Source organism: Bos indicus x Bos taurus, chromosome 24 (genome assembly GCF_003369695.1).
Source record: "Bos indicus x Bos taurus breed Angus x Brahman F1 hybrid chromosome 24, Bos_hybrid_MaternalHap_v2.0, whole genome shotgun sequence".
Taxonomy (NCBI): domain Eukaryota; kingdom Metazoa; phylum Chordata; class Mammalia; order Artiodactyla; family Bovidae; genus Bos; species Bos indicus x Bos taurus.
In genome coordinates this window covers 21,639,744-21,653,399 of record NC_040099.1, presented here as the reverse complement: position 1 = coordinate 21,653,399, position 13,656 = coordinate 21,639,744, and the positions used below count along the sequence as shown (strand labels likewise).

At 41.3% G+C, this 13,656-nt stretch overlaps 1 protein-coding gene across 1 annotated transcript in view; it reads left to right on the top strand.

The window, feature by feature from the left end:
* Positions 1-699: 699 nt before the first annotated feature.
* GALNT1 (polypeptide N-acetylgalactosaminyltransferase 1) overlaps positions 700-13,656 on the top strand; it is an 81,517-nt gene continuing 68,560 nt past the window's right edge. The window contains exons 1-2 of the mRNA XM_027526391.1: positions 700-757; positions 10,763-11,006. Coding sequence (XP_027382192.1) covers positions 10,868-11,006 — 139 coding nt within the window. The 5' untranslated portion in view covers positions 700-757; positions 10,763-10,867. The remainder of the gene's footprint in view (positions 758-10,762; positions 11,007-13,656) is intronic.

The window sequence follows — 13,656 nt, the reverse complement described above, 5'->3', positions numbered from 1 at the left end:
TCTGTTTCCACCTTGCCATCCTAAGCATGTTGACGTTGGCTCCCCTCATGCCCCCAAGATGGCTGCAGCACTTCTCAGCATGTTCTGCACACAGTATCCAAAGGCAGAATAGTGTCTCCTTCCGCTTCTCTATGAGGCAGCGTAACTTTTCCTGAATGCTTCCCAACAGATTTCCCTTCAGATCCTGCTGGTTGAGATGTGGTTATTTACACTGGCAAGAGGAGTGGAACAGTCACAGTTGGCTGGGACCGGTCAAGAATAGGTAGTCTAGCGGAAAATGATCACTTGAATTCAGTTAGAGGTCTAATGGCAACGAAAAGCAGGGGGTGGGGGTGGGATATGGAACAGTGTCTGCCATAGGTACTGTCTGTGTGTCCTTGACCTTCCCACCAGGGAAGTTAATATCCTTGTCGATTTCCAAGAAGAGGAAAGACACTTTTTACAATATTTCCACTGAGCTTGGTGTTGGATCTCAGAAATACTGTATTCGTCGACTCACTCATTCACGTAATAAACATGAACTGAGCGCACATTTTGTGCCAGGTGTGGTGCTCAGCACGGGGGAAGTAGCTGAGTAAGACCTGCTCCTCCTCAGGCGAAGTGGCTGGCACTTAGTCCAGTGGAATAGGGTGGCTGAAGTAAAGCGGGGAGGACAGAGTTATTCTGTAATAAACTGATTTTAGGAAATTTATTTTTCAGCAGGAGATGTGGGACATGTGGATTTGGGATGTGAATTCATTTGAAAAGCCACTTTGGGGTAAGTTGATCACTGGGCGTAAATGACTTCAGGGTTGGACTTCTCTTTACATTGGGATTTGCTCTTACAGTGGCGCAGGTTCAGATTTACCCTGACTGGACTTGATGCCTCATATACATGCCAGAAAGTGAGTGGCTTGTACTAAAATGCTAGCACAGTAATTTGAGAAACATAACCATCAAGCATAGCCACATGTGGTACTAATTAATTAGCACATTCACTTCTCATTCACGAAAGCAATGTGAAGACTAAATGAAGACCACATTTAGAAATAGAAAGATACTTATTATATAGGGTTTAACCTGCTTGTGTTCAACCAGTAGTCCTGATGTGTGGACTGGAGAGCACTCATGGCGCCAGTGTTAGGAGGATGAAGGGTTCAAGTTTGTCTCTGAGCGTCTCTTTGCAGGACTCCAAATGCATCAGTACAAATGTAAAATGTTCCTGATTTTTTTTGTTTCATCTAAGAAAGAGCCTTTAGAATTACTATTTAATATTTACTGAGTGTTTGCTGTGAGTATGTTGTGCATTACTGCATTTAATTCAGGGACTGTGACCTGGGTATGTTTTTCTCATTCAAGGAATAAAGAGGCCCAGGTTTATGCAAATAAAGTAAAATTGCTAGGAGCACATTACTGATATTAATACGTTCTGGAATTCAAATGTGAATTTTAGCATTTGGCCTAATAGACCATCACTTCTGTTTTAAAATGCTGATTGTGTTGGCTGTTCCCAAGACCACCCCCAGATTTAGTGATTGCCTAGGAGGATCTATTTCTGCTTTATTGACTGTGCCAAAGCCTTTGACTGTGTGGATCACAATAAACTGTGGAAAATTCTGAAAGAGATGGGAATACCAGACCACCTGACCTGCCTCTTGAGAAATCTGTATGCAGGTCAGGAAGCAACAGTTAGAACTGGACATGGACCAACAGACTGGTTCCAAATAGGAAAAGGAGCACGTCAAGGCTGTATATTGTCACCCTGCTTATTTAACTTATATGCAGAGTACATCATGAGAAAGGCTGGACTGGAAGAAACACAAGCTGGAATCAAGATTGCCAGGAGAAATATCAATAACCTCAAATATGCAGATGACACCACCCTTATGTCAGAAAGTGAAGAGGAACTAAAAAAGCCTCTTGATGAAAGTGAAAGAGGAGAGTGAAAAAGTTGTCTTAAAGCTCAACATTCAATAAAGTAAGATCATGGCATCCGGTCCCATCACTTCATGGGAAATAGATGGGGAAACAGTGGAAACAGTGTCAGACTTTATTTTTCAGGGCTCCAAAATCACTGCAGATGGTGACTGCAGCCATGAAATTAAAAGACGCTTACTCCTTGGAAGGAAAGTTATGACCAACCTAGATAGCATATTGAAAAGCAGAGATATTACTTTGTCAACAAAGGTCCGTCTAGTCAAGGCTGTGGCTTTTCCAGTGGTCATGTATGGATGTGAGAGTTGGACTGTGAAGAAAGCTGAGTGCCAAAGAATTGATGCTTTTGAACTGTGGTTTTGGAGAAGACTCCTGAGAGTCCCTTGGACTGCAAGGAGATCCAACCAGTCCATTCTAAAGGAGATCAGCCCTGGGTGTTCTTTGGAAGGACTGATGCTGAAGCTGAAACTCCAGTACTTTGGCCACCTCATGTGAAGAGTTGACTCATTGGAAAAGACTCTGATGCTGGGAGAGATTGGGGGCAAGAGGAGAAGGGGACGACAGAGGATGAGATGGCTGGATGGCATCACTGACTCGATGGACGTGAGTCTGGGTGAACTCTGGGAGTTGGTGATGGACAGGGAGGCCTGGCGTGCTGCTATTCATGGGGTCGCAAAGAGTAGGACACGACTGAGCATCTGATCTGATCGGATCTGATCTGACTGCCCACTAGTTTGATTTGCTGGAAAGACTGACACAGCTCAACATAGTGTTGTACTCACGGCTGCATTTTTATTACAGCCAAAGATACAGTGCAAGAACAGCAGAAAAAAGATAAAACAGGTGAATGTTGACGAGATCAGGTGTGGACTTCTGAGTCTTCCCTCCGTAAGGATCACAGGACCACGAGTTCCCCTCCAGCTGTGAATGATAAGAGGCATGTACAAGACGTGTCTGGTCAGGGAAGCACATGAGTGTCAGAGCCTGGAGCTCCTGTTGGTAGCCAGCTGGTCACGTAGGCGTATTCCTGCCATGTGGCTAGCTTTGGCAGCTGAGAGTTGGGCCCCAGACCAGACACCAGGTGCGCGTCATAAATCTTGATGATTTCTTTAAACAATGCTGACAGCCTGGTACATCCTGACTCACCACCTCTAACATCCTTAACAAATAACCATGAACATTCCAGGAGTTTCTTCTCAGCATTTGGCCAGGGGTCATTGCCATGGCCCTAGGCATCCCCCTGGGCTTAGCACGGACAGGGTAGAACACACCTGCTGTGTTAACTCTTTCCTCACAGACTTCCACATGAAATAATGTTGCATTTGCTGAATGCAAAATTTAATGATGATATATTCTGTAGAATATGATACTCCACACTTGAAAAAAAAAAACTGATAGTGGAAATAGTTGACAGATTTCACTTACCTGAAGGGAGGCTTCTAGATTCTTTTCTTTTAGGGATTTATATATAATGGTGACTTTTGGATTTCCCATTTTGTCCACAAATCCTGGTGGCTTAGACAGTAAAGAATCTGCTTGCAATGCAGAAGACCTAGGTTCAAACCCTGGGTTGGGAAGATCCCCTGGAGAAGAAAATGGCAACTCACTCTAGTATTCTTGCCTGGAAAATTCCATGAACTGAGGAGCCTGGTGGGCTACAGTCCATGGGATTGCAAAGAGTCAGACATGACTGAGTGACTAACACTTTCACTTTTCATTTGTACTATATACAGGTATATGTTATGTTAAATAAAAATATAACAAAATTAACTTAATTTTATTAATTAAATTAATTAACATATTACAAAATTACACATTGACCTTCTGTCTGTGAAAGTCAGCCTCATGAGAGGCTTTTAAACACAATGGGATTTCTTTTTTTTACTCAATTTGCAGCTTTACAGAGATAATTTTGCAGAAAGAAAATAACTCATAGCTTAAAAGTTACCTGCTTCCAGGATTTGAAGCCAGTCTTCACTAGTTAATTTATTGCTGTTTGAAAACTGCTTTCTATTATGCAAAAAAGGAAGAGTAGTTGGGGAAGATTCCATGCTTGAATCTGAGAAGTTCTGAGTTAACAGAATCACGCAGCTTGCCTCGATGCAGGGCTTCATAGAACCTTTGATGCAGTGATATACAGAATGAATCTCTCAGAGCAAATGGAGGAAGTAACATTTCCCTAACTTAATTCTTTAGTGAGAACTCTCAGGTATGAGTCCTACAAATGGTGTTCTTCAGAACAAAATAGCAGGACATCAGGAAGCCCTTAAAGGATTTTAGCTAAAGGAGAGAGAAACAAAATATTTGTAGAAAAAATTTAAAGAAAACCTTATTGCAGCAAAGTTTAGTATCTTACACCGTCTGATAAAACCTGTTGAGAAACTTCCCTATCTGGATGTCTTTTTCCTGCCAGGTTTCCTGAGTTGGTGTTTCTCTTTTGTAATGTGAATGGCGTGTCTCTTACCCTGGTATTTAGTAGCGTGATAACAGTTTCCATGGTGTGGATCATTGCCTTCATGCTCCTACCATCTACAGTGTCTGACATGGTATCAAGAACAGAGTTGGCCAAGACTCAGTAAATATCCAAGCAGCATGGAATGATTGGGACTCTAGAATACTGGTTTTTTTTGTTTTGTTTTGTTTTAAAGGAATAACAAAGTAGTAGACATAAAGTTTAGATAGTATACATTTATTTTAGTAATGTCATTTTGAAGAACATTTTTAGAACTTTGCTTTTGACTTCTTGAATTTAATTCCTCTTCTCATCACCAACTTCTTTTTTTATGACTTATATGAATTTTTAATTGGTTTATTTTCTCAGAACAGTAAAATTGTTCCACCATAGACATGTAAGCATTTTTAACTACTGGATTTCTTTTGCAGTAGATGTGGTCAGCATAGCTAAGGAAGGCCAGTGGGTCAGAAGTAGCCAAGGTACTCCTCACCTAGTAAAAGGTGAGAATATTTGCTTTACCTAGTACCAAAAATTGTTGTAAAGCTATAATTAAGATGCTGTGTGGTGTAGGGATAAGCAGACCAATGGAACAGAATGTAGAACCTCAGAAACATGACTTACGACAAAGTTGGCATTGCACACTTTTAGGGAGAGATTGAACTTTCCATAAACAGTACTGAGACAATTGGTTATCCATAGGGAAGAAAATAATATTGAATCTGTACTTACACTGGAAAGGTAAAACTTTAAAACTTCTAGACATTAAAATATTTTTAATGATCTCTAGGTAGAGAAAAACTTCTTAAGACATAGAAAATATGGACTACAAAATACACCTCTTATTAAGAAGATAAGCTATAAACTGGGAAAAGATACTTGTAGTACATGTAACTGACACAGATTAGAATCCAGACTGTATAAAGATCTTCACAAACTAATAGGAAAAAGACAAAACAACTTCACCCAATAGAATAAACTTCAGTGAATACATTAGGAAGAGGAAATGGAAATGTCAGAGATGGTGGGGAAACTCAAATTAAATTACACACTTAACCAGATTGTCAAAAAATTAAATAGTTTGACATCAATAAGTGTTGCCAAGGACATAACACATCCAGAGTTCTCATTTTGCTTTAGACATCTGGGAAAGGAAGTTTGCCATATGTTGTCATATTGAAAATATGTGTAGTCTCATGACCTAATATCCCTAGGTATGTCCTGTAGATCAGGGTTGTGACAACTCATGAATAAAGAAAGATTTTTAACATCTTTAAATGATTAAGAAATAATTTCATAATTTATAATTTAAAAATTATATGAGATTCAAATTTAATTTCCATAAATAAGCTTCATTTTATTGGAATACTGTCACACTTACTTGGTTACATATCACGGCTGCTTTTGTGGTACAACCCCAGATTCAGGTGATTGCCACAGAGATGTTATGTCCCGCAAAGCCTAAAATGTTTACTGCCTGGCCCTTTGCAGAAGTTTGCTGACCCCTGGCACATGTGTACCAGGAAACATGCATGAACCTAGAAATAATGCCATGCCTATTAAGCATGAAAGGGATAAGCTATGATTAGCCCCATAGTGTATGATGACGTTAATATAAGCCAATTGAGCATTATACAGTCGTGAAAAGGAACGGACTACAACTACGTGCAGCATGAATGGGCTTGAGGAATGTAGTGTTAGAAGAAAAGCAAGTTTCAGAGTTTTCCACTTATAAGCGGTTCAGTGTCCCTTCAAGTAGCATAGTGTGCCTCATAATGTATAATTGTTCTGACTAGTAGAGAGGAACTTCAGAAGTGGACCAGAGCCTGTCTGACTTTAGGTTTCCTCTCTCTGCCCCACCACTACCCCCGCTTCCGCATCCCAGGTGTGTGTCAGGAACCCCGTTCAAACTCTCATAAGTGGAAAAGGGGATTATTAGAAGGATTCCTGAGTGGTCACGAAAGCCAAAGAAGAGACAGGGACTCAGTCACTACGGGACCCTCCTCCTCTCGTCCTGCGTGCCTCTGTCTGAGCTCGCCCTCTTGGACTGCAGGTCGGCTTTCTCTCTGTGACGGGCAGTGTAGCTGACTGCAGCGCTAGGTTAGCATGGGCTTCCAGTCTGTGACTCGGGAAGTGAAGGGCTGAGGGCCTGTGCTTGGCCTGGCCAGGTCATTTGGCTGTCCTGTGCCCATGGGACTAGGTCTATTATCAGAAGTCCTTGGGGTAGGGTGGGCAGAGCAAGAGTCAGAATCATGAGCCAGGAAACCACCTCAGCCTGTGTCTATTTTCTCGCTTCTTTAAAGAGTAGTAACGTGTAAAACAATATGTGGCATTCTGACACAGCTTTGTGGATATCAGGCCTTTTTTGAAGTGATCATTAAGACATTGGTTGTCTAAGACCGTATACTTGGTGGTTGTGGTGGAAAGAGAGGTTAAATGTCTGTTGAACATATTAGTTTAATTAAAAAAAAATCTCTGCAGCATTACCACAGAGATCTCTCATGCTTCCCCTTTATGGTCACAAACATTTCAGTCTTTTCCTCCTGTAGGGACATTTAAGACATTAAAATATTTGAGTCAAAATAGATGTTATTGTTGCTTTAAAACATGATACACATGGACTTCCCTGGTGGTGTAGTGGATAAGAATCTGCCTGTCAATGCAGGGGACATGGATTTAATCCCTGGTCCAGGAAGATTCCACATGCCTTGGAGCAACTCATGCACCTCAGCAAGAGAGGTCCCCGCAGGGAGAAGCCCAGGCGCCGCAGAGTAGCCCCTGGAGAGAGGCGGCTGGAGAAACCCCAGCTGGAGAAAGCCTGCGAAAAGCAACAAAGGCCTAGCGCAGGCAAAAATAAAAATAAATAGTATTAAAAAATTTATTTGGTTCTGTAGTACTATAACCATGTACCCAGAACTCATTCCAAAAGTTCTGAGAATATGTAGGTATAATACAATTACTTTAAAAAAAAAAGACATGACATACTGCTGATTTTTTTCTGAATGACTGGGAGGGTACTTAACCCATTGGTAATAGTGTTTAAGGTACTTGAAGAAATATACAACAGTTATCCTCCTAAAATTTAAATTGTTTCTTTGAAGGGTCCTCACCTCTTCTGTATTTACCTATTTTTAAGGTTATTGAGGTTGAATTTATTATGTACAGTAGAATTCACCCTTTTAAGTGTAGTCATACCCGTTTGGACAAATGGACACAGTTGTATGAGCACCACCACAAGCTGGGAGTAGCGGGTTTCCCATCATCACAAGTTTTCACTGTCCTTTGAGGGCAGTCCCCTACTCTTCCAAGCCCCTGGCAACGGCTGATCTGATTTCTCTCTCATATAAATGGCATCATGTAGTATACAAAATGCAGCCATTTGTTACTGACCACTTTCACTTAGCATAAGGCTTGTGAGATTTATCAGTGCTGTTGCATGTACATCGAGAGTTTTTCTTGATTGCTGGATTCTGGGTTGAAGTCCTTCACTGTTTAGAGTACCACAGTTTGTTTATCCATTCACCAGGTGGTAGACGTGTGGATTGTTTCCAGATTTTGATGGTTATGATTGAGTTGATACAAAGGTTGTGTACAAGTCTTTGTGTAGACATACATTATCCTTTCTCTTAAGTAAGATTCTTATGGGAGAAAAACTTTGTTTTCAGGAGAGACTGTACCATTTTGCATTCCACTGGCAGTGTGTTAGTGGTCCAGTTACAGCAGTTCTTGCTAGCATTTGGTAGTTTTCGTTTTTCCTTTAGCTGTTTATATTGGTGCATAGTGGTGTTTCATTGTGTTTTTAATTTGCAGTTCCCTAGTAGGTGGCATTTGGAGAAGGCAGTGGCACCCCACTCCAGTACTCTTGCCTGGAAAATCCCATGGACGGAGGAGCCTGGTGCAGGCTGAAGTCCATGGGATTGCTGAGGGTCATACACGACTGAGAGACTTCACTTTCACTTTTCACTTTCATGCATTGGAGAAGGAAATGGCAACCCACTCCAGTGTTCTTGCCTGGAGAATCCCAGGGATGGCAGAGCCTGGTGGGCTACCCTCTATGGGGTCGCACAGAGTCAGACACGACTGAAGTGACTTAGCAGCAGCAGTAGGTGGCATTAGCGGTAAAGAATCCATCTGCCAGTGCAGGAGACACAAGAGACATGGGTTTAATCCTTGGGTCAGGAAGATCCCCTGGAGAAGGAAATGGTAACCCGTTCCAGTATTTTTGCCTGGAGAATCCCATGGACAGAGGAGCCTGGCAGGCCACAGTCCCTGGATTGCAAAGACTCGGATCTGACTGAGTACACACACACAATAGCTAACAATGTTGAAAATCTTTTCTTGTACTCATTTACCACCTGAATTGCTGTTCCGGTGAAGTGACAGTTCAAACTTTTCGCCCACTGTTTTCGATTAGGGTTTTTAAACACTGTATTTGGAGAGTTTTTTATGTGGTCTGGTTACAAGTAATTTATCAGATGAGTCATTTGTAAATATTTTCTCCCCATATGTGACTTGTTTTTTATTTAACTGTCTTTTGAAGAGCAGATTTTATTAAGTCCAACGTGCAGTCTTTTTATTTTTTAATGATTTGTGCATTTTACTGTTAGTGTCTGAGGAATCTCTGCCCCAAGGTTTCAGAGGTTTTTGCCTCTTCTTTATTCTCCTTTCTCCCTGCACCTCCTGCTTTCTCTGTACCGCTCTCCTTCCAAATACATACACACCCACTTGTGTTTCATCTTCAATTTTAGAATCTAATTGTGCTGCCTTGGAAAAATTAAACAGGGATGGGTACAGAGTTATAAAGACTTACATTTAAGTGTTCTGGGCTGTAAGCTTAAAAGAAATAACAATCAGCAGGTTTTAGAGAACACAGCCACATTTGCGTCCCAGATAGCGCACCAGCAGTTAGACTGCTTGCTTTGCCAGTGACCAAGAGAGGTAGCCTTGCACGTGAAGTGGCTTGAAATACATGGTATATCGGCTTCTCTGGAGAGATCTGTTGTTCCATGACACTGCGCGTTGTAATCCTTTTGGCCTTGCCCTCACCCTAGTCACTAGAGTTAGTAGTGGTTGCTCACTCCATGTCAGGGACTTGAGGCAAGAATCCGACAGTGGCACCCCTGTTCTCAGGGTACAAGTGGGGAGTGTTGGTTTGATGGAAGGAGACCAATAGGCAAGAGATCACAGTCCCCAGAGAGGTGAGCAGAAATAATACTTCACAGTTACAAGTGTCACCTAGTATTTTGGGGTGCTTTTCAGGTTGCTGGCTAGCCCCTTTCTAAGGTAGGAAAGAACTGTTATCTTTTTCATAGATAAACTCTCTGATCTATCCCGGGTTCATGCTACATAAACTGCCCTTGTAAGAAGCTCCTGGGCCCCCCTGGAGCTTACAGCCCTTCAGAGCATCTGCACATTGGCTTTCAGTGGGGGGCACCTGTGCCGAGTGTTTCCTCCATCCACCCCAAGTGTGCTTGATTCTTCCATCTCCCGGTCAGCACTGACACGCGCCTTTGAGCCTTGGTGCCCACGGCTCCATGCAATGATTCCTCGTCTGAGGTTCTGGGGACTGCTTCAGTGCGCCCCCAGACGAGTGCCAGCATGCCAGGAGTGTTTTTGATCTAGCCGTCCCATATTTGGTAACCGTCCATCCAGTCATTTTCTCAAGATGTAACAGATTGGGGTGAGGGTGGGACACATAGAAAGGAAGGTTCAGGGAAGTCTGTGCAGTTACTGTCAGAGCCAAGTCCAGGCCTCAGATCTCTCGATGCCCTTTTCTTCTACGCTTTCCATGAGTCTGTTTCTGAATGGCTGGTGACTAGCATTTTTAGCATGGGATTCAGTGGGACAGAGAGATAAGAATCACTCCAGTTAAACTGATGCAGTACAGCGACCGGGAGAGCTCATATAAATCCTTGGACCATGGAACTGAAGGGGAGTGTTTGAAATGGACTGGGAATTACTGATTTCTTAAACCCCTGTGGCAGTTAATGGGTTAGTTTTTACTTGAGTGTTTAATATAGCAGTTGAATAGAAGGCAGTAAAACCCCACGTGTTTAATGGATATGAGATAGTCGCTCACTGTTTTAATTTGCATTTTCTTAATTGTAGTGAATCGAGCCCATTTTCACTTGTTTATTGGCTCTTCCGGTTTCCTTTCTGCAAAGTGCTTGTTTGCATCATTTACCCATTTTTCTATTTTATTGTGTATATTGATTTGTAGGAGTTATTTGCATGTTATTGATACTATCAATTTTTATATATTTTACAAGTATTTTTTGAAGTCTTATTTAAAACTTATTCTTCATGGTAAAATTTCATATGCATATAAGTTAATCTTTCGATTGTGCTTTAGGTTCTGAATTTTTTAGTTAATCTTTTTTCTTTTTTTGTCTGTAGGTTATGAAGGTGATTTCTGATGAAACTGGATTGGAATAATTTTCGTGATCTTTGTATATTTATATATATATATATTTTAAAATTTTGCATTTGACTTAAAGTGCCATGAGAAAATTTGCATACTGCAAGGTGGTCCTAGCCACCTCCTTGATTTGGGTACTCTTGGATATGTTCCTGCTGCTTTACTTCAGTGAATGCAACAAATGTGATGAAAAAAAAGAGAGAGGACTTCCTGCTGGGGATGGTGAGTGACATTTTATAATAATGGGCCTGTTTTGATACATGTGTTACTTGTTTGTAATAACTAATTTGGGAACTATAGAATTTTAACATTTTTTAGATTAATAGTAATCCCTGGCTTTCTGTGTATGATGATCATATTTCTATCAGTTCTCCAGTGGGTTCTTCTAACAGTATTAAAGTGTCATGTATAGAATTGCTAAATTCATGTGTTCAGTGTTAAAAGTAGTTAATTTTCTGGAAGTCGTATTACCAAATAATGTAGGGAATCGCATAGCTGGGACTACCAAAACTGCACAGGAGATTAGCCTAATGTCATAATACTGAGTGGAGCGTTAAAATTGCATTATCAGGCATGAGAGAGAGAGTTCTCTAGCCCTCCTATCTCAGTCCTAAGGGAAGAAGTTATTTTAGGTAGACATGGTCTGGTGAGTTCATTTTGTTAATGCTGTCAATAGCTCCAGTTAGCACATTTAGGGAGACCTTATGAAAAGATCAGACTATAAAATCAGTGCTGCATTGAGAACACTGCAGTCTCTTGCGTGGAAAAGGAAGGAGACACCTGAAAAATTCCCTTTTAGACTCTGTGTTTAAACCAAAAAACAAATGCCTCCTTTTATTTACTTATTTTTAAACAAAATGAAAATGACTTTGCATTGTGAGTCAGTAATTTAGCTATTCTGGGCCATGCACTTTGTCTGGTTAGTTATAGAATATCTGGCTAAACAATAATTCTATTTTTAGGAATTATATGTAAATGTTTTATTTGAGTAGACAGCCATATTTAAGTATCTTACACTTTTATAATGAAGGTACCTGGTCCTTTGCAAAATGGCTGTCTGGGGAGGCCTTACAAATAGCTGTGAAAAGAAGAGAAGCGAGAAGCAAAGGAGAAAAGGAAAGATATAAACATCTGAATGCAGAGTTCCAAAGAATAGCAAGGAGAGATAAAAAAGCCTTCTTCAGCGATCAATGCAAAGAAATAGAGGAAAACAACAGAATGGGAAAGACTGGAGATCTCTTCAAGAAAATCAGAGATACCAAAGGAACATTTCATGCAAAGATGGGCTCGATAAAGGACAGAAATGGTATGGACCTAACAGAAGCAGAAGATATTAAGAAGAGGTGGCAAGAATACACAGAAGAACTGTACAAAAAAGATCTTCATGACGCAGATAATCACGATGGTGTGATCATTGACCTAGAGCCAGACATCCTGGAATGTGAAGTCAAGTGGGCCTTAGAAAGCATCACTATGAACAAAGCTAGTGGCAGTGATAGAATTCCAGTTGAGCTATTCCAAATCCTGAAAGACGATGCTGTGAAAGTGCTGCACTCAATATGCCAGCAAATTCGGAAAACTCAGCAGTGGCCACAGGACTGGAAAAGGTCAGTTTTCATTCCAATCCCAAAGAAAGGCAATGCCAAAGAATGCTCAAACTACCGCACAATTGCACTCATCTCACATGCTAGTAAAGTAATGCTTAAAATTCTCCAAGCCAGGCTTCAGCAATGTGTGAACCGTGAACTTCCTGATGTTCAAGCTGGTTTTAGAAAAGGCAGAGGAACCAGAGATCAAATTGCCAACATCCACTGGATCATGGAAAAAGCAAGAGAGTTCCATAAAAACATCTATTTCTGCTTTCTTGACTATGCCAAAGCCTTTGACTGTGTGGATCACAATAAACTGTGGACAATTCTGAAAGAGATGGGAATACCAGACCGCCTGATCTGCCTCTTGAGAAATTTGTATGCAGGTCAGGAAGCAACAGTTAGAACTGGATGTGGAACAGACTGGTTCCAAATAGGAAAAGGAGTTCGTCAAGGCTGTATATTGTCACCCTGTTTATTTAACTTATATGCAGAGTACATCATGAGAAACGCTGGACTGGAAGAAACACAAGCTGGAATCAAGATTGGCGGGAGAAATATCAATAACCTCAGATATGCAGATGACACCACCCTTATGGCAGAAAGTGAAGAGGAACTAAAAAGCCTCTTGATGGCAGTGAAAGAGGAGAGTGAAAAAGTTGGCTTAAAGCTCAACATTCAGAAAACAAAGATCATGGCATCCGGTCCCACCACTTCATGGGAAATAGATGGGGAAATAGTGGAAACAGTGTCAGACTTTATTTTTCTGGGCTCCAAAATCACTGCAGATGGTGACTGCAGCCATGAAATTAAAAGACGCTTACTCCTTGGAAGGAAGGTTATGACCAACCTAGATAGCATATTGAAAAGCAGAGACATTACTTTGCCAACAAAGATTCGTCTAGTCAAGGCTATGGTTTTTCCTGTGGTCATGTATGGATGTGAGAGTTGGACTGTGAAGAAGGCTGAGCGCCGAAGAATTGATGCTTTTGAACTGTGGTGTTGGAGAAGACTCTTGAGAGTCCCTTGGACTGCAAGGAGATGCAACCAGTCCATTCTAAAGGAGATCAGCCCTGGGATTTCTTTGGAAGGAATGATGCTAAAGCTGAAACTCCAGTACTTTGGCCACCTCATGCGAAGAGTTGACTCATTGGAAAAGACTCTGATGCTGGGAGGGATTGGGGGCAAGAGGAGAAGGGGACAACAGAGGATGAGATGGCTGGATGGCATCACTGACTCGATGGACGTGAGTCTAAGTGAACTCCGGGAGTTGGTGATGGACA